Genomic DNA, 21,641 nt, shown 5'->3' on the forward strand with positions numbered 1-21,641 from the left:
AATATGTAAAAGCTGCATGCCTAGACTGGGCAGATTTACCACTAGACTACTCTACTTCCCAGCCATGAGGTCTGTCATTACTCGTAGCTTCTCCAGGCCATGTGGCTCTGCTCCATCTTCCTCTGTCTCCTTAGTCTCCTCATTTCCCCTCCTCCTTCCTCTCTCTCCCTCTCTAAAACCTCCAGCCCCACCTTTCCCTTCTATTGCCCAATCACAGGCTCTACCTTTATTTGACCAGTTAAAATGGGGGAGAAAACTCACATGAAATCACCTGAGGACTTGATCTACTCCTCATTGGGGCAGCCCCTCTTGAGGAAGGAGAATTAGCATCAAAACACAAAGAGCGCTTGCGCGGTCCACAGCAGTCTAGTGCCTCTACGGGCTGCCACTGAAATTCTTGAAAACGTTATACATTTTGTTCACCTGCATTTAATTATATTATCATGGCTGGAAAAAATTATTTTAGGGTTTTTAATAAGGCTTAAGGTCAAATTCATCTGAACATTCTTTGTGATTCAAAGGATTGTGTAATTTTGTTCTATTGTTTGTAACTTGGCATGGATGTTTCAGCCCTTTCTTTACCTAATTCTGCTTTACTATAATTCTTTTTAAAGATAATATATAAATTTGCAATCATTACCAAAAATATACTTCTTTATTTCTTTTTTTTTAATAATTTTTAAAATGTGCATTTGGTGATTGGCCTAAATGTCTGACTGTGTGAGGGGATCAGATCCTCTGAAACTGGAGATACAGACAGTTGTGAGTTACCATGGGCTGCTGAGAGTTGAACCTGAGTCCTCTGTAAGAGTAGTCAAAGCTTTTGACCACTGAACCATCTCTCCAGTCCCCACAAATATGCTTATTTCTACTATGCTGATAACGGAAACAAAATTATACAGGTCCAAGTGCCCTCTATCATTGTATTTTCCATTTTTTTAACCTAGAAAATATTTTCTTTTTAACCTCTTTAACTCTCTCCTTCCTTTGGAAACTTCAATTTACTATTTTCAAACTAATTTTTTCTTGTAGGGTTGGTGCTGATGCTAAGGCCCTGTTCCCCGATTGGTTCTTGGTCTGTCAGTAAAGAAAGCCCTGGACCAATTGCTGGGTAGAAGGGATAGGCAGAACTTACAGGTCCCTGGAGGCGAGCACAGAGATGCAAGGGAGGAAAGGAGAGTGTGCCTTGCTTCTGATGAAGAAAAGTTGACCAGTCATGTGAGATCTCGAAGTGGAGTGTAAATCTCCTACAATCAGGTGGTCAGGTATGTTTAGCAGGGACCAGATTCAACTGACCAACTAAAGTCACGGCAGGTGGGAGTGTGGAGTTAGGAGTAATAATAAGGGCACCTTTCCAGGCGAGGCCTAGAGAGCAAGTTGAAAACTAACAACTCTGTGTGTGTGTGTGTGTGTGTGTGTGTGTGTGTGTGTGTGTCTTTTATCTGTGGATTCAAGGGAAGCTGGGTGGGGGCAGGCAGCGCAGTCTACTTCCTGGAGCACAGGTGGGGTAGTGAAGTTACATGCAACAATTTCTTTCTATTTCTCTTGCACTGTTTCCAAACTAAACACCTTCCCCTTTCAGACATTTGTCTCAGCCACACTGCAGCTCCAGGAAAATTTTCCTTTATCCCTTCTGTCCATCTGCAGTTTCTTCAGGACAGTATGTGTCTATGGCAGCTGGCTCTGTCCCCTTGGCTCAGTCTAGCAGGCTGCCCTTGTCAGTTCCTGGTTCTGCCAGCCCTGGCTGCTGCATTCTGCCTGCCTGCTCTCTATACGTCTCCAACCTCTCCACAGATGTAGGCTTTTATCCTCTGCTCACAGAGAATGGATGGAAGGGATGACAGGGGTGAGAGGGGTGGAAGGGATGGATCTGTCACTGGGGAAAGCAAGGCTTCCATGAAGGGACTTATTCAACCTGCTGTGCCACCAGCTCATGGGTTCTGTCTACCATTCAACTCTAGCTGCAGCCATTGTTTGCACAGCAACAGAAACAGCCTTCCTTAGTGTGTCACCTGTTCCCACAGTTTGCTGATACCTGTCCCGGACCCGTGTGCTGCCACACTGGGCTGAGCTATTCCCCATCCCATACCTCCACTCGGGAGATCTTGCAGAGGTTGTATACTGAGGCTCTGCTTCCCTGCTCCCCACAAGGGAGCCAGCCTTACTGCTCAGCAGGGACTCTTAAAGGAGCTACACTAGGCCTCTCCCCACCACTTGCTAGCTTGCTCAGTTGTTAGGAAACTGCCTTCCCAGCCACTTACTGGGTTTCTGCGCCTGCCTTGGCCTAATTCCTGAATCAGGCTGCCAATGTTTGGCTTTCTGGCCCCTTTTTGGGCACCAAATATTGCCAGACTATCTTAACTTGCCAGCTTCCTAATAATGAAACATATATATATATATTCTCCTAGGCCTTATAGCTTAGGCTTGTTCCTAACTAGCTCATATTACTTAAAAACCCATTTATTCTAATCTGTATTCTGCCACATGGCCTATTACCTATCAACACCTGTTATTTCCTTCATGTCTGGCTGGTGAATCTCCCATGGCTGATTCTTTCCTGGAGTTCCTATCTCTGCTCAGATGTCCAACATTTCCTCTCCTGCCCTGGTATAGGGCACCAGCTGTTTATTGAACCAATCAGAAGGTGATAGAGAAAAATGTTTATGAAATACTGAGACAGGGCATGCTTCATAAAAATAATAATACCAAGCTCTGGCCTGTATTCAACTTTCTGCTGGCTCAGAAATCAACATTTAAACAATACAAAGACAACCTTTACACAGTGCACAAGACTGTCCCAACACTTGATGAATACAGAGTATCACATTCTGGGCTAACTTTGCAGACTTCCTGTCAGGCCTTCTGGACCTCACTCTGCCCTACTCTCCTATGTCAAGAAAACCCTTTCTAAAAATAACACAGGGGAAAAGGTATGCATACAATCCCCACACTCTGGAGGCAGATGGCATAAAATTGGGAGTTCTAGGCTAGACATGGCTGCAGAGTATTATATTGTCTCAAATTTATAACAACAAAAAACCTAGTAGACTTCCAGAAAACAGAACCAAAATGAAAATGTGGAAAACAGAGCAAAGATAAGAAAATAGGATCAAATAAGAATGTCAATATTCAATAGACTCCAGGTTCGGGAAATTAGAAAGCCAAGGGGAAGAACTCATAGCAAGATAGTTACAAAACCTCTGACACAAAAACATGGACCTATCTTCAAAGGAAAGAAACAAGCATTTTTCTGAGTCAAACATGAGTGAGAATGGAGCAGAGACACGGATTCAAGTTGCCTTGAATGACAGTTTCAATGAGGAAGTGACTACATGAAGTTCTCATAGTGACAGGGCAAAGAGAAGGTCATTAGTGCATTTACTACCCACACTGGTGGGAATATCACAAAAGTGAGTTAGCATGAAGTAAAAACCCCCAAGACATGTCATAGGCAACCAGAAGACATTCTTGGTTTTGGGGTTGGTGGAAATATGTGGTCTGTTAGTAGATTTCAGTATGGTAGACCAGATGTAGAAATGGGAAGTAAGTTGCTGTAAGGGAACACAGAGAAGCCCAAGGTCTGGCTCTGCATCTGCTACATCCACATTCTCTGTGTTCTAACAGGTCATTATGCCTTGTGGAATTTCAAACACGGATATGGCTTTTTCTGGGCACTTTACAAACTCTACATCATGAATATCCAGATTCAAAAGATTTTAGTACAATAGATGAAAATAGACAGGTTCTAAAACAGAGTTGTTTAAATTTTTAGAATGCCAAGCACTAAAGAAAATCCTACAAGCTTTTTGGTAAGTCGAAAACTACTCCATAGGAGGAATCAACAATCAGACTATCCAGGCGGTATTGGTACATGCCATTAATTCCAGCACTCAGGAGGCAAAGGCAGGTGGATCTCTGTGAGTTCAAGGCCAATCTGGTCTACAGAGCAAGTTTTTTTTTTTTTTTTTTTGTTCTTTTTTTCGGAGCTGGGGACCGAACCCAGGGCCTTGCGCTTCCTAGGTAAGCGCTCTACCACTGAGCTAAATCCCCAGCCCCAGAGCAAGCTTTAGGACAGCCAGGCTACACAGAGAAACCCTGTCTGGGAAAAGCAAAAGCAAGCAAACAAACAAAAAAAACAACAATAACAAAAACAAAAGAAAAGAAAAACAAAATAAAGAGAAGGAAAAGAATCAGGCTATCCAACAGTGAATTACTATAGAGAAATTTTAATCCAGCAACATGGCTACTCTGGCAAGGGATTACATTCAAAGACCTAGGTCTGTATAATCAGGCGGAAATATAGACACATCTTCAGCACACATCTTTAATTCACATCTTTAATTCCAAACAATGACATCTAATTGAGGCACAGATAAAGTGATAGATCAGAGATAGATTTAACAGAATGAGTCAGAGATAAGATACGCCCAACTCCCGTGAGTGCAGACAGGAAAGAGAGGCTATTTAAGAGCAGTGCAGAGAAAGAGCTGCAGTTGAGTTCAGTGAAGTTCAGTTGATGCAGATCTGTTCAGTTTGTGCAATCAATGCAGTTTAGTTTGTGGAGTTCAGAGGCAGTTTTTCCAGATAGAACAATTCAGTCAGAAGCTGAGAGAAGACAGTTTGAATAAATCAGCATGGAGAGGAGTTGATCTAGAACAGCTGAGTTGAACCAACTAGCCAGACTTCAGAAAGAACTAGAAAGGGTGAGTTTATTCAGCAGTGAATCTCGAAGGTTGAAACAATCTAGGTCTAGGTTAGAAATGGAGGCTGGAAGCTGAAGTCTCACGGTCTGAGCTTTCGGAAAATTAGATTGTATGGAGGCTTCCCGGTCTAGGCCTAGGGATAGTGAGAAAGGAGTGCAAACTTGGATACGACTCTCATCACTTCATCAGAGAAAATAAAAGCAACATTTACAAATTACACCTATAATCTCAACAGTTGAGACAGGAAAAACCCCAAATTACAGGCCATCCTGGGCTACATTGTGATACACAGTGTTTTTGTTTTGTTTTGTTTTGTTTTTTTAAAGATTTATTTATTTAATTTATGTATACAAGTACACACCAGATCCCATAGATGGTTGTGAGCCACCATGTGGTTGCTGGGAATTGAACTCAGGACCTTTGGAAGAGCAGTCGTGCTCTTAACCGCTGAGCCATCTCTCCAGCCCCCTGTTTTGTTTTTCTAGATAGACCTCAGACTACCTCTGCTGAGTCCTAGGATTAAGGGTATATGTCACCACCTCTGGGTGAGACCCAGTCTTAAAAACAAAAGGATTAGGATGGCCTAGGATTTCTCCAAAGCTACTTGGGAGACAATGAAGTTGTGCCTTCAGATTCATACACAAATTTATTTTTAACTAAGATTTGCATATAATCCTTATTAGTGGACAAGTGTGACAAGGCATATTCTTCTCATCTGGGATGTTGATGTTATTTCCTTTTGTTAGGTCTCAAGCATTGGATGAATGGCTAACTCAGGTGCCTATTAACATATCAGAGCAGACCTGGCCACCAGTTTCTCCTAGCATCCCTCAGTCTCCACCTGCTACAGGATATGGCTGACATCTGAACCTGTCCCCTGAACTCTCCAGCACAGGGGCTGGGCTGCTCTTCTTCTGTGTCTCTTCCAGATACACTCTAGTTAGTTATGCTGGTCCTTTCTTACCCTTTACCCTCCTGGTCTCTTGGTGGCCTACAGCTCCCCCTTTCTTTACATGGTCCAGCTCAGGGTCACATCGCTCTGGACTCTCCCAAAGGTCTCTGCCTTTGACTAATGCTCTCCCTCATATCTACAGCAAACGTTCTCCTCTACCTTACCCAGGAGAAGTCATGGCCTCCTTTCTTTTTTATTTCATTTTTCATTCACCTTCTTTAGTATCCCTTGTCAAAGAGCAACTGGAGAGTGTGTCCATGGAGAAGCAGTAACGAGAGACTGCCCAGGAGAATGATGAAAGAGGTTCATAGGATTGTATCTGTACATGTTCAGGAGACAGCCATTTCCGACTGGAAGAGTAACAGTTGCTACTACAAAGATGCCTACTACCATTATCCATCTTTCTCACTGAGAAGGTGTGCCAGGTAAGCCCGGTCCACTGGCCTGACCTACACTTGACTTACTCCAGCCCAGTCTTGGCAACATTACTGTTCTACCTTCTCCCTTCCCTCCACCCTGCTGGAAATGATCCATCAGTCTTATTCTTGGAGTATTAAGAAGTAGAAAATTCTCAGTTCATTCATGACCTATTCCTACCAAATGTGAGAACCAGCCTGGCTGACAGCCTTGCCAGAACTTTCAGAATATACTAAGCCCTTTGTTCCCTAATAATCAGTTATGGCCTTTTCCCCTGACTGCACCCAAAACTGGCTTTGTAACCATCAGTGAAACTAAAATAGACCATAACCTATTTTTTACTCCATTTGTTTTTAAGAAGGGACTTACCTTCTTATACATACATATAGTGACTTATTTTTATCTACTTTTGTTTTTATTTATTGAGTTGCTTGTTTGTTTGTTTGAAACAGAGTCTCTCTACATAGCCCTGGCTATCCTAGAACTCACTACTCAGAGATCCACCTGGTTCTGCCTCCCAAGTGCTGACATTAAAGGCATGTACCACCAGGCCTGGCCACTTTTCTCAACATACTTAAACCTTGCTTGCATCACAGATTGTCTAACTGCTGCCTTTCATGTTCTTTTATAAGTAGATAATTATATTGGCTTAATACTGGTCCCTGAAGATGACCAGACCCAAGTCCTAGGTCAAAAACTTTTCTGAGATTACCTAGGGAGACACAAAGTAATGACAAGGGTGTAAAGTCATGTGAGGGGGCTAGAGAAATGGCTCAGTGGTTAAGAGCACTGACTGCTCTTCCAGAGGTCCTGAGATCAATTCCCATCAACCATATGGTGGTTCACAACCATCTGTAATGGGATCTGATGCCCTCTTCTGGTGTGTCTGAAGACAACTATAGTGTACTCATATACATAAAATAAATAAGGCAGATAAGAAGCAAAGAAAACAGGGGGTGCTGATGAGCTAACTTTGGAAATAAAAGAGAACATTGGGCCAAGGAATGCAAGGTAGCTTCTAGAAACTAGAAAATCTTCTAGAAAAAGAAGACAGAAAAGAAACAGATCTATTTACCAAGAAGTTCTGCTTTGTAGAGCTGCTTCAGGCTTCAACTGCCAGACTGGGAGGGAATTTGTCTTAACTTAAGCCTCACAGTTTGTGATAATTTGTCACAGCAACAGTAGGAAACTAACACAAATAACTGGCAGATAGCAACTGTTTGATTAACATGTTTTAAAAATTGGTGTTTGAACGGAGCATGGTGGCACACTCCTTTAATCCCAGCACTCTATATAGGTGAGGCAGGTGGATCTCTGTGAGTTTGAGGCCAGCCTGGTCTATAGAATGAGTTCTAGTTAGGGCCAAGCTGCACAGAAAAAAACCTGTCTTGAAAAACCAAAAGAAAAAACAAGTTGGTGTTTGTTTTAGGCAGCTTACAAAATGCAAGCAAAAAGAAAAAAAGTTAATCATTGATAAGCTTGCCAAAGGTAGCCACTTTTTATACCAGAGAGGTATCTTCTCCACTTTTTAGTGACCTTGCACAAATTAGGTGAGGGTTCTGCCTGTACTAGAACCCAGATGGTACTATCTTTTATACATATTACAGATTGAAACACTATATTTCCTTTGATTTCAATAAAAATGTGTTGGATATTATGGAATCAAAGATTAAATAAGATAAGACCTGGGGTTTTAGCTCAGTGGTAGAGCTCTCTCTGACATGTGCAAGGCCCTGGTTCCATCCTTAGCAGTACTGGTACCCATAATAAGTCAAGTTAATGAGACACTTTGTAACTTATTAATGAATGGACCTTTATGCTTTTGTTTTACCATACTTTGTGCCCTGAGGGTTTATACATATTACATCAGATCTTGTTTCTTCTATTCTTAGAATGCATTACTGTAGGTTGCAACTCTCTTTGTGGTGACAGTTTAAGCTTTAACATTCCCTGTAAGCTGTAAAAGGGGATTTATTGACTCATTTGGCTGTCGAGGACAAGGGCAAAGCTGGCTGTAGGGTAAACCAAATTCAGGCATTCATTTTATTCTTTTTTATCTGCCTATTCTTGTTTCTCTTACTGTCTCCTCCTCTTACCCGTAGGCTTCCTCTATGCAACGAGTCAAAACAACAGGCAGAAAGAACCAGACCTCCATCCTGGACATTTCAATCTAAGATTAAGGCAGTTATGAGAACAGATGTGATTCCAGAGAAGGTATAGATTCTGTTTAGTCCTTGGGTTTAGAGGTGTGGCTGGGGCCTTGGGCAGCCTGGGTCGTGAGATGATAGTGTTGATTAAACTGGAAACAGTTTTATCAGAACAGGCAGAATGAAGGGAGGAAGCTGACAGTTAAAGATAGTAGTCTGTTACATGCTGGATCTTCCCTGCTTTGAGAGATAACCCATTTCTCTTAGCTGGCTCAGTATGATAAACCATTCAACACACTGTACCTTCTATGTTTTATATCTTCTTTTGTTTTTTACTTTAGTGTGTGTGTGTGTGTGTGTGTGTGTGTGTGTGTGAGAGAGAGAGAGAGAGAGAGAGAGAGAGAATGTATATATTCTCTTTGATGTATGTATGTATGTATGTATAATGGGTATTTTTGTTTGTTTTTGGAGACAGGGTCTCATTATGTATACCTGACTGAAACTAACTGTAGACTATACTGGTCTGGAATTCACAGTGATCTACCTGGGTCTATCTTTTGGATGCTTGAGTACTAGGATTAAAGATGTGTGTCACCATGCCTTGTTGTATTTATCATGGTATAATTTTCTTAGTGGGAAAGTTAGGATATTTTTACTACCCCGGGACATGGTTTGGCTTAGAAAACAGCCAGAGGCTGACAGCTCTTAAGCACTTGTTGTGAATTGTTGAAAGATAGGGGCTAAATAATTCATTACTGACAGTATTGGTGGGCTTGCTGGAGGGAGAATCGTATTTTCACAGTGCTAGGGAGGGAATCCAAGGCATTGTGAGGTTTGGAGTCCCAGGAAACAAGTATTATACCATTCATACCATTTAGTTATACTGGCTCCAAGAGCCCTCCCCGCTCTCTCCCACCCCCTCCGTCACTCTTTGCCTCCACTTCATTTTCTTTGTACTTCTATCATCGGAAGACAGAACAAGAAGGGCCTCTCTAGTTTCTAAATTCCAGTCTTCAGAGCCATGGATGAGCCAACAAATTCCTGTTTGTTACACATTTTTTAAACGCTCTTGTTAAATATATTGTACAGGCTCAAGGTTATCCTCTACCATCTCTTTTTGCTTGGTTAAGTTCTTACCTGTTTTGAGGTGAGTTAAACCCAGAGCTTACTGTCTCGGTTACCGTGTCAGGGACTGTTTGTCCAAGCTTTGCTTATTTCCCACTTACAGTGCTCACCCGAATGTCTGTGCACCACTTGCTCTTTTGCTGCTCACAGGTGCACAAAGAACACATCGGATCCCCCGGAACTAGATGCACAGATGGTTGTAAGTTGCCATGTGGGAACTGAACCCAGGTCCTCTAAAAAAGCAACCAGGACTCTTAAGCACTGCACCATCTCTCTAGCCTCCTATTGTAATATAACTTTATAATAAAACTTTAATTGGCTTCACCTACTCTCCTAGTTTTTCATCAAACTATTCACTTAACGCATGTGACTAGATTGTGTCCTTTAAAAAAAGGTACTGAATCTACATATACAGTACAGATTGTACCCTCAGTTTCCACATTTCACCAACCAGGAGTTGGGCGCTTGGGTAGAGATGACTCATGTTGAACCATACAAAGAATGCTCATCAAGCTGTGGTCTCAGGCCCTGCCCTGCTCTGAGTTACTTCATGATATAAAGAACAGTGGCTTGCAGGTTGTGCCTTGCCCTGTGTGACTCGATTTTATAAAGCAGTAGTGTGCTATATTCAAGTGCTGGAGACAAAGGCTAAGGCAAAACAACTCTGCATCTTTTAACTTAGTCTTATGTGTATGGGTGCTTTAATTTCATGTATGTACACCATTTATATGCTTTAATTTCATGTATGTATACCATCATGTATGTATACCATTCATATGCAGTACCTGCAGAGACAAAAAGAAGAAACCTGAGACTGAAGTTACAGACTGTAGAGGAATTTTAATCCAGCAATATGGCTGCTGTGGCAAGGAATCCTATCCAAAGACGTGATCCAGCTGGAATGCAAGCATGTTCTGGATTGTAGTATGATCTGGTGGAATACAAACAGGCCCTTAGTACACACCTCCAATCCTTAACAAGGATGGTAAGCTAGTTTGTAGAAGGAAGCAGCCATGTTTGAAAGTGACATCTAATTAAGGGTCAGATAAACTGATGAATTAAAGAAACAATTTGTGTCAAATGACAGAAGGAATCAGATTTAGGATACACGCAACTCACATAAGAACAGCACAGGAAAGAAAGGCTACTTAAAAGCAGAAAGAGAGAGGTGTGTGTGTGTGTGTGTGTGTGTGTGTGTGTGTGTGTGTGTGTGTGTGTATGTGTGTGTGGTGTATGGCAGTTTTACTGGGGCAGTTTTACAGAGGGAACAAGCCAGACACTGTGAGGCCAAATCTTTTAAGTTCAGACTCCATTTTAGAGAATCTGACCTAAGTTTGAACTCATGTAAACAAAGAGGCTGGTACCTAGCATGAGTTTCCAAGTTGCCCCACAACAGAGCCTGAACCTAGCTCCAGTCTCTAGGCTAATCCCCAACAAGACCAGTGTCTCCAGGTTATTCCCCCAACAGACCTGTATCCCCAGGTTACAAGTCCACCCCCTGCCTAACAACCACCAATGCAGAAATTAAGTTTATGATACGATTCCCAGCAGCAGCCAATTGTGTTAAAGGCCACAGTAGCTTTCCAATTACTTACTTGCACATGAGCTCCCTGCTTGCTGCTCACTATAAAGCCTTGCCCCATAGACATTCAGGGCTCCCCTCTCCCCCCACTAAAACCATCCTGCACAAGGGGTGGTGCATTGGGGGCCTGAGAGCTCAAATCAAATAAAGACCCTGCTGCGAGGTACATCAGATCAGCTCCTGTCTGGTTTTTTGTTTTGTTTTGTTTTGGTTTGGTTTTTTTTTTGAGGAATCACTAACATTTCCGTGGTACTACAACACAGGTAAAAATAGAATGAGTCAAGCAATTGAAAGACCCCTGGGGGGGTTGGGGATTTAGCTCAGTGGTAGAGCGCTTGCCTAGGAAGCGCAAGGCCCTGGGTTCGGTCCCCAGCTCCGAAAAAAAAAGAACCAAAAAAAAAAAAAGAAAGACCCCTGGAGTGGGGAGACCCTTACTCAAGTCTTGGGATGACGAGACCCCCCCCCCAAGAACTCACACAAGACCATCCTTGCTGTAATCACATGAGGTTTATCGATAGGAACCAGTGCACTGGGGTCGAGACTCATATCCCACGCAGGGGCAGTGGAGTTCGACCCCCAGTAGTTAAGAGAAGGGGAATTTAAAGGAAGAAACCACAACCCCAGGGGGTAGGGAGGGCATCATTGGAAAATGTCGAGAATACCAGTGAAAAAATCACAAGGAGGAGCTTCCTGTTTCTCAAGATTGTTTAACTTTATGGTCCGCTAGTTCCTGGGAGAAGCTTCCTGCTTCTCAAGATTGTTCTCTAAGATTTTAATCTAACTTTATGGTCAGCTAGTTCCTGGGAGAGAGTTGCCAAACTGTCTGATGTAATTACCCATTCAATGATCCTAGGAGAAGCTTCCTGGAACATACAATTCCAGGGCCTAACTGTTTTTTTTTTTTCTTCTACTCTGAACCTTTGTCTAGGGGGTGGGGGGAGGGCAACCTTAAAACTTTTACGTTTCACAATTAGAAGGAACCAGAAGATTAAGACATATTGCCAAAGTTAGTTTGAGGCCAGGCAGAGCAATTCAGTCAGAAGCCAAGAGAAACTGGGTTAAATCAGTCAGTTTGGATGATTAGATTGTACAGAGGCTAGAAACATCCAGACCTAGGCCTAACGATAATTAGAACAGAGAAGGAAATGCTCTGGGCTAGGCCCAAACTGTGTATTTGCACACCTTGGGTATGGCTCTCATCTCATCACTTCATCTGAGGAAATAAAAGCAACATTTACGGCAGACCATTGTGAACTGCCACATGGGTTCTTGGAATTGAACCCAGAGCCTCTGGAAAAGCAGTCCATGCCTTTTTCTTTCTTTTTCCTTTTTAGATTTATTTGCTTTATATATGTGAGTATACTGTCTTCAAACACACCAGAAGAGGGCATCAGAACCCATTACAGATGGTTGTGAGCCATGTGGTTGCTGGGAATCGAACTCAGGACCTCTAGGAAGAACAATCAGTGCTTTAACCACTGAGCCACCTCTCCAGCCCTGTTTAATTCTGCAACTTGTTCATGCAAGTAAATAACCATCATCTGTCCAGCACACACCACGAAGAACACACTGGCAAGAATTTATTAATTCAAATAAGAAAGTTGCCACTCATGAAATTATCGGATTAAGCCAAGAGCAATCAGGCACACAAGTATGCCAAAATCATTGTCAAAACCAGACCTCTGAGTAAACACACCAGACCAGTGAATGATGTGGCCTCACCACCTGGACAGCTCAGGCACCTGACAGGGCATGGCAGCTCCCCTAGACAACCTGGTAAATGAATCGAATCACCACCTCAACTCAGAACTCTGCCCCAGGGTTTCCCCTCAGCTCTGTAGCCCCAGTTGATTCAGTCTACAGCTCTAGCGCATGGCCTCTGTGATGGGCTCCTTAAACCTATCCTGCAGTGACTTGCTTCATTACTGCATCAACTCTGCACCTGCATTCAGAAGGCCCCTTGGATCCTGTGGCCTCTTTAATCCTAAGATGTTCTGAAAACTAAAGAAACATTGGGCATAAGTGGAACGTGTGATATGAAAGGTTGTGATGCTAGTATTTAAATTTTGAATGGAGTAAAAGAAATTAATTGCTGGGGCAAAGTCTGCTAAGCGAAATCTAGGGTTCTTGTGAACTAAACCCAACACAACAGTTTATGTGGTGGTACGCTCCTAACCCCAGCTACTTGGGAGTGCCGGGAGCCAAGCCCGCTTACACACCTCTGTGCAGGAATGCTCTCAGGAATGCTGCAGGCCCACTCAACCTAGCCAGTGATCTGTTCTTATCAGTACACCTGCAACATGCAGTTTATGGTCACAGGAACCAAAAGAACCATGGGAGGGTGGTGACGGTGGTGAATTGGTCTTGGGCCCTGTGTGGCCTTCCTGCCTGCTTGTCTTTATAAACCACTGCCCTGAAATAAAGTTTGAGAGCTTGATCAGACAAACGACTTGCTCTCCTTCTTCGAGTCTCCTGTCCCCCATTCTTTCACCCCCTCCTCAGGTCTCCCCGACTGCCCCCCCTACCCTGCCCCACAGGTCAGGGCATGGGAGGCTCCCACAAGATTCCAAATCGAATAGCAGCCTGGGTAATTTAATAAAACCCTACCTGGAAATTTGAAAAGGAAGAATAGCCCAACGGAGTGTCACTTGCTTGGTATGTGCAAGGTCCTGGGTTAAATCCTCAGTGGAGAGAGGGGGCAATAAATTTGATACATCGTGTGAAATTATTATTTTTCTTTTCTTTTTTTCAGAGCTGGGGATTGAACCCAGAGCCTTGAGCTTGCTAGGCAAGCGCTCTACTGCTGAGCTAAATCCCCAACCCCGTGAAATTATTTTTTAATATTTGTTTTATTTTATATGTGTGCCTATGTGCCTGAATATACGTATGCATAGCACATGTGTGCCGGAGCCTGAGAAGGTTAGAAGAAGCATTGGATCCCCTAGAACTAAACTTATAGACAGTTATGAGCTGCCATGTGGGTGCTGGGAACAGAACCTGGGTCCTCTGAAAGAGTGGTGTGCTGGGTGGTTTTATGTCAACTTGACACTGAAGGACCCTTGGGGCTTTGGCCAGCCTTACACCCACCCGCCAGAATGGCCAGGTTCCATTCTCCACGGGAACATTCTGAGTAGAAATTTCTCAGAATGCACTGACTGCTAGCCAGTGATTTAAAGGCCGATATGCTTAGCCAATAAGTTTGAACTGTAACCTTGTTGAGGTAACCTGTGCCCCTAAAAAGTATAAAAACTGCTTGTTATAGCCATTCGGGGTCGCCTTCTGGTCAATCACCTTGAGGGACTAACGGAAGGTGGATCCTGATGTACCAGAAAATAGACCTCTTGCTTTTGTATCGATCTGCACCTCACTGTCTCACTCGTGGGCATCTTGAAGTTAAGGACCACAGACCGCGCTCAGGGTCTTACAACACAAGCTAAAGATATCTTTGGGGAAGGAACCTCAATTGAGAAAGTGCTTCCATAAAATTGGGCATTTTCTTAATTAGTGATTGGTGGAGGAGGGCCCAGCCCTGGTGGCTGGTACTGTCTAAGTATGTGTGTCTATGTGCACTCAAGTGTAGGTGCCTACAAGAGGTCAAAGACGATAGATTCCCCCTGGAGCTGACTTACAAGTGGTTGTGATCTACCCGATGAGATGCTAGAAATAAAGTCTGCAAGAGCAGTCCACGCTCTAACCGCTGACCCATCTCTCCAGCCATGAATTTACTAATTAGCAATACAATCCACAGTGTCAGTTTATGGGGCAACAATGAACTGTGAAAATAGAAAAAACATGCCTGTCTCACTCACACTGCACATGCTTGACTCACTCACACTGCACAAGTCAACAGGAAAGAAAGGCTGTTGATGCAGGGGAATACTGTGCTGATGAAGAGGATGCTGGGAACCCACGTGAAGACAGAAAGAAAGAGCTGCCTGCAGAAAATATCCCCTCCACGCCTATGCTGTGGCATACATGTATATGTCCATACATCATATATGAAAGAATAAAAAATGCAGGTAAGAAGTCAGAAGTTTAAAAAAGCCTTTCCTCAAATTCCAGACCCTGCCCTCTACCTGTAAGTAAAAGGTCACATTTCTTGAGCCTGCTCTCCCAGGAACTAGATAAAAGGACTTAAGATCGGTCCTTAGATATTCGATTCCAGACCTAGTAAAGATAAGAGGAAGCTTCTCCCAGGAACTAGCTGACCATAAAGTTAGATTAAAATCTTAGAGAACAACTTCGAGAAGCAGGAAGCTTCTCCTAGGAACTATCGGACCATAAAGTTAAGCAATCTTGAGAGACAGGAAGCTCCTTGTGATTTTTCACATGACACCACCCCTGCCCCCTTGGGTTGTGGTTTCTCCCTTTAAATACCCTTTCTCCCAGCCTCTCGGGGTCGAACTCCTGTGCCCCTGCGTGGGATATGAGTCTCGACCTCAGTGCACTGGTTCCTATCAATAAACTTCATGTTTATTACAGCAAGGACGGTCTCACGTGAGTTCTTGGGGGGTCGCATCATCCCGAGACTTGAGTGAGGGTCTCCCCGCTCCGGGAGTCTTTCAATATACACATAATATTTTTTAATTAAAAAAGGAAACCGTAGGATAAAATAGTGAAAATTAGCACCATTACCTAGAATTTTAGAACAAATAATCACAATGGTTCTCAAATTTCTTCTAAAGTCACTGAATATAATCGATCACAAAGTTATATAGTATTATTGGTGGCGGGATTTTTGTTTTTTGTTTGTTTGTTTTAGTTGTTTGGGTTTTTTTGGAGCAAGGGTTTTTCTGTGTAACTGCTCTAGAACTTGCTCTGTAGACCAATGTGGTCTTAAATTCACAGAGATCTGCCTGTCTCTGCCTCTGAAATGCTGGGATTTAAAGGTACATGCTGAAAGACCCCAGCCTAATAGCAGTAACGGAAAGACCCCAGCCTAGCAGCAGTAACGCCATTTTGCAAGGCTGTACTTAGGAAGACTGGTTCAGGGAAAGGTCAGAACACTGAGTACACAGCGGCTGCCACGCAGGATATGTGTGGAGAGCCTGGCGACAGGATGATTGCGGTTGAGCGCCTGACAATGAGGAAAAAAATGTGGAAAGCCCCGGGAGAGGTCCCACACCCTGGTGGGAGGCCGAGTCAGCTGTTATGTTCCAAGAAGACACTATAGAGAACTTGCCCCTGGGCTGACCCCTGTAACCATGCATCTGCTTCTGTATGCTTGCTTCTGCTTCCCAGAACCCTATAAAAAGCCCATCCCTGGTTCTGCTAGGCGGGCCAGTCTTCCGAATTGACTGAGACGCCCACAGATATCTGTGTATCTTGATCAATAAAAATCCTCTTGCTGATTGCAGCCTGTGGACTCGGACTGGTCATTGGGCTCGAGGATCTCCCTCCTGAGGGAAGATTCTCTCTGAGGGTCTTTCATTTGGGGGCTCGTCCGGAATGGGAGATCCTCTACCCAGAGACCGCCGACCACCCACCGGGAGGTAAGCTGGCCAGCGTTTGTCTTGTCCTGTCTTGTCTTGCTTTGTGACTTGTTCTGTAAATGCTTAGTTACTTGGCTTGGGTCTAGACCGTTTGTATTTGGGCGGGCCAGAGAAGGAGCTGATGAGCTCGGACTTCTCCCCCGCAGCCCTGGAAGACGTTCCAAGGGTGTTTGGAGCCCAGTTTTTCGGGGCTCAGCCAGTATCGGAAGGATACGTGGTTTTGGGTTGGAGGAGAGAGGAGAGAGCCGGATCCACTGAACTTTTGGTTTCAGTTTGACACTGAAGCCGTGCGGCATGTCTGTCTGTTGCTTGTTTGACTGTTAGAATTGTTTGTCTTTTTTGTGTCCTAATTTTCTTTGAACATCTGTGGAAATTGGTTATAGGATGCTTTGTCTTGGTCTTGTTTGTCTGGTTTGTTTTTTTTGGTATTGTCCAGTATCTTTTTGGCTTTTGTTTTGTTTTTGGACTTTGGACAGATGACTATGTTTAAAATCTTGGACTGACGACTGTGTTTAAAATTAAAAAACTGTTTGCTTTGTTCGCCGAAGAGTTTTACTTGTCGGCGCCAGCACCGACACAGTACCGAGAATCGGGCGAAAGCCTACAGGATGAAAGAAACACACACACACACACACACACACACACACACACACACACACACACAGGTTATCATGTCAAGCCAGGAGAGGAAGAGAGGAAGAGAGGAAGAGAGAGAGAGAGAGAGAGAGAGAGAGAGAGAAAGAGCGGAAGGAAGAGTGAGAGTGAGGAAGAAGAGTGAGAGTGAGGAAGAAGAGTGAGAGACGCCTGTAGCTTTATTCACCACTTATATACCCAAGTCTCCAGGTAGAAAATATCTGGGAAGCACAGTGGGAAACCCTGGCTCCTGACTACCTGGCTCGTGACTTCGGTAACAAAAGACCAACTACGAGACCTGAATTAATTAGGGAGAAATCCCAGAAGACCAGCCTAAATCTCCAGGATAAAGGCTGAGGAAGTAAAAGGCAGAAGTAAATTGACCACCACCCAGGTGTGGTCCAGGTGTGTCGGTTCCACATGCATCAGCCGGGCTCAGCAGAGGTCATGCAGTGGAGACACCGGGTGTTTACTACTTGGTCTTTTCTTCCTGTGCCATAAATACATGGGAGAGGCCTCTGTCCAACAATCCCATGACTTCTTAACTGTGGCCATGCAGTTACAAAGCGGCCAGGCCCAAATCCAATATGGCACTACATTTACTTGGTCTCCTTAATGCTTAATAAGAAACTTAACTTTGTGGACCCCGCTCTAGTGGCGGTGTGTTGGTTGATACCCAAGGTTAATTTTTAAAATATAGTGTTTTAAACAAGAACAAGAAAGGAATTACTGACATTTGCTCACAGAAGGAGAGCGCTCATTAAGAGAAGTTCTTTAAAGAAGCCTGCCTTATCTGCTGGCCTTATTCCAAGGGAGGAGTCAGTCTCCAGCATTAGATTACTTTTCTCGTTGGTCATCATTAACATGGAGAGTGCCTTTGATCCTATTCCACAGCAGCCAGTTTCTACCCCTGTGGTCAAAATGCGCCCCAGGTGAACTGGTTACGATTCTTTTGTCAGCCACCTGGCATCTAGCACCCAGGTTCTAACCATCTCTCTATCCTAGTAGGGGCATCCTCCACTCTCTCTTCTGCTGTGTTTGCCGAGATGATGGGGAGCCCCTGGTGGAGGAAAATGGTGCCATCCCTAAGCATACCCCAGTCCAGTACCTGCTTCCCGAGGTCAAGCCCCAGGACTCAGACAAGATCTGCGTTGTCATCGACCTGGACGAGACCCTGGTTGCACAGCTCCTTCAAGCCAGTAAACAACACTGACTTCATCATCCCAGTGGAGATTGATGGAGTGGTTCACCAGGTCTATGTACTGAAACGGCCCCACGTAGATGAGTTCCTACAGCGAATGGGCGAGCTCTTTGAGAGTGTGTTGTTCACTGCCAGTCTTGCCAGGTACGCAAACCCTGTAGCTGATCTGCTGGACAAGTGGGGAGCCTTCCGTGCCAAGCTGTTTCGAGAGTCCTGTGTCTTCCATCGGGGAAACTACGTAAAGGACCTGAGCAGGCTGGGCCGAGACCTGCGGCGGGTGCTAATCTTAGACAACTCACCCGCCTCATACGTCTTCCATCCAGACAATGCCGTTCCAGTGGCCTCGTGGGTTGACAACATGAGTGACACTGAGTTACACGATCTCTTACCCTTCTTTGAGCAACTCATCTGCGTGGACAACGTGTACTCAGTGCTCAGACAGCCTAGGCCCAAGAGCTAGTGAGGTGTCTTGGGGCCAGGACCTGCCCCTCGGCAAGGCCCACCACGCCTCTTGCCAGCAGACTGTGCTGTTAACAACCCGAGGGCTATGTCATGTTCATGGCCCTGGGGAAGAAGTGTCTCCCCTGTCATGTTACATGGAGGACAGTGAGCCCTTGGGTCCCTATGTCAGTGCCTTCAAATTTCTTCCCCTCTTCTCAGGGGACCTGGGGGGCCTGGCCTGCTGCTCCCCACTCCTGTCTTCTCTTCTCCACACTGCCAGGTTTCTCTGCTGCCAAATTGGGCCTCTTAGCCCCAGTTCTGCTTTGGGGGGGGGGGATAGGGTTTTTGCTGCCCCTTCCCTGTCTGGGAACAGTGGACACCCAAAGACAAGATCGATGAACCTGAAGGGATCTCCAACCATTCAGAAGTACCCAACAGGAAAAATAGTGGATCACACAAATCAGGTTGTGAAGTGAGAATTCCAGTTGTGTCCAGTTCATCAAACAGACATGCCTTTGACAAGGATTCTGGGGAGGCGAAAGGTGAGAGAAGACTAGACAAAGTCACAGAGCTGACACTAAAGAGAGATACTCCTTGAGAGAAAAATCTCTAGAGAGATAGTTGATAACAGATCTGCTGCCTCTCTAAAGGTGAGCAAAGCTTGTGCTTATTTGTACAATGGCCTTTTTGTCCCAAGAGAGCCTCCTGTTTTAGCTGTGTGACTAAATGCTGTTTGCCCTCTTCAGTAGACCTCTATTCTCAAGATTCTCTTGTTTTCTCACCATCCCATTTGAGATGCTTGTTAGTAACTGTTACAGGTTTTCTTTACCACTGAGGAAAGACGGAATCCTACTGGAGGCCAGAAAGAATGTTCCAGACACGGATAGAAGGCCCTCACTTCTGCCTGTTGACTTCAATACGCATAAGGTAGGGAGTGCTCCAGGTCTGCCGCCAGGCTCCAAGGGTGGGTCTCTGAGGGGCTAGAAAGTGCCCCACCAATCTGGCTAAGATGAAGAAAGAAAAAAAAATACAGAAATTTAAAGGGTTAAGTTAAGTTGCTGAGAGTTAGTATAAGTTACAGAGAAAATAAGGTTAAAAAAGATAAAAAGAGCAGGAAGCTAGGAAAAAAAGAGACAAAAAGAAGAAAAAGTTAGAGAGCTAAAGAGAGATAAAAGACAAGAGAGGAACATATACTGGCCACAGTAGTTAGGGAACCTAGGAAGATAGTACCTGGCAACAGAAGAAAATTCCTGGCTAAAGATCAGTGTGCCTAATATGAAGAAAAAGGACACTGGGTCAGGGACTGCCCAAGAAGAACAAGAGGGGCCACTGGAGAGCTTCTTGGTCCTAGAGTGCTGGCTATGTACAGAGATAGAAGAGAAGTGTAGATACAGGGACCCAATGCTCTGTGCTCCTATGCCCCCCAGTGGGCCAATATCCAAAGACCTTGAGTACAAGGGGCTACTGACAACGAACAATACTTATGGACTGCCCGAAGAACAGTGGACCTTGGCGTGGGCCGGGTAACCCACCCACTAGTTCATGGTCATCCCTGACTGCCCCTATCCCTTGCTCATGAGAAAATTACTCTCCAAAATGGCTTGCGTGGGCTGAAATGGCTGGGTGAGGCCATGTGTATGCATATCTGCAGACTGTGTATGTGGAGCTTAAGACCTGTCTCAGTGCACCAGTACCTGATGCTGGGAGATGTGTGGCTTAGTGCTTTTCTGCCTGGAACACATCACTCCTGCCAGCCGGGCACTAACAATTATCACCCAATCCAGGACTTAAACTGTGATAGAGTGGCTGATGTCTTGCCCTTGAATAGAGTGTCCCAGATGGGACCACTGGTCAGCTGCCATGGAATAGATTCTCCACCTGTTGAGGGCAATCTGGTCACTTTGCTGCCTAGTCCGGACCTGGAGCCACCACAGCTGTCAAGTACTGGCAGAAGCCCATGGGTGGAGAAAAGACCTCTGCAACTGGCTGATTGACCCTTGCTGAAAGCCGAGGACCTTGTCCACAGACGGGAACAGTTCTCCTCATGAATGAAGGTCACAGATAAGTGGGTGCTGCCATGGTGGACAACAAGATGTCATCTGGAATGGCTGAACTTCTACCCCCCCAGCACATCAGCACTGCAGATACCTTTACCATCTCTTAGATGCCCTGGTAAAGCCAACAACTGCAAGAGACGGCCTCGATAGTCATCAAGAAGATACTAAAAGAATAAGAAATCTTCCCCCAGTCTAGAGTGCCCAAGGTAATCTGGTCAGACAACAGCCCTACTTTTGTTGCCAAGGTAAGCCAGGATATGGCCAAGTATTTAGAGGTTGATTAGAAATTACATTGTATCTACAGACCTCAAAGTTCAGGACAGGTAGAGTAAATAAATAAAACTCTAAAAGAGACCCTGACCAAATTAAATTGACCATGGAGACTGACACAGACTGGGTGACACTCCTTCCCTTTTGCTCTCTTCAGAACAGGAAATACCCCTTCCAGATTTAGCCTTACCCCTTTGAGATCTTATATGGGGCCTCAGCTCCCCTGACTGTGTTAGATGATGTTACTAAACCAACATGCCGTAGTAATAATGATTTGTATGCCAGGCTAAAAGACCTACAGGTGATACAGGAAGAAATCTGCTCACAGCTGACAGCAGCCTATGCCCCGGGGACCCCCGAGACATCTCATCAGTTCCAGGTCAGAGACTGCAGATACATACAATGACACAGAGCCCAGACACTCGGGCCTCGCTGGAAAGGACCGTACCTGGTGCTACTGACCACCCTGACAGCCATCAAGTCTCAGCCCTCACCAGCTGCGTACCAGCTGTTGGGGCTGAGAGCTGAGACCTAGAGGGACACTCAGATCTTCAAAAAGCTCCCTAGATGTTTGCCCTGGGTTCCATCGAGATAGGTGTGAAAATAGGCTTGATTTCTATT

At 44.7% G+C, this 21,641-nt stretch overlaps 1 protein-coding gene across 1 annotated transcript; it reads left to right on the forward strand.

Annotated features, from left to right (window-relative positions):
* Positions 1–17,807: 17,807 nt before the first annotated feature.
* Positions 17,808–19,067, forward strand: LOC103690210 (carboxy-terminal domain RNA polymerase II polypeptide A small phosphatase 1 pseudogene). Its single transcript, XM_063282911.1, has one exon. It carries the CDS (start codon positions 18,098–18,100, stop codon positions 18,710–18,712), a length of 615 nt encoding a protein of 204 aa, XP_063138981.1. The 5' UTR covers positions 17,808–18,097; the 3' UTR covers positions 18,713–19,067.
* The last annotated feature ends 2,574 nt before the right edge of the window (positions 19,068–21,641 follow it).

This window comes from Rattus norvegicus, chromosome 2 (genome assembly GCF_036323735.1).
Source record: "Rattus norvegicus strain BN/NHsdMcwi chromosome 2, GRCr8, whole genome shotgun sequence".
Classification (NCBI taxonomy): domain Eukaryota; kingdom Metazoa; phylum Chordata; class Mammalia; order Rodentia; family Muridae; genus Rattus; species Rattus norvegicus.

Excerpts from the sequence above, each read along its gene's own strand:
- LOC103690210 (XM_063282911.1), top strand. The coding sequence starts at position 18,098 with ATGATGGGGAGCCCCTGGTGGAGGAAAATGGTGCCATCCCTAAGCATA.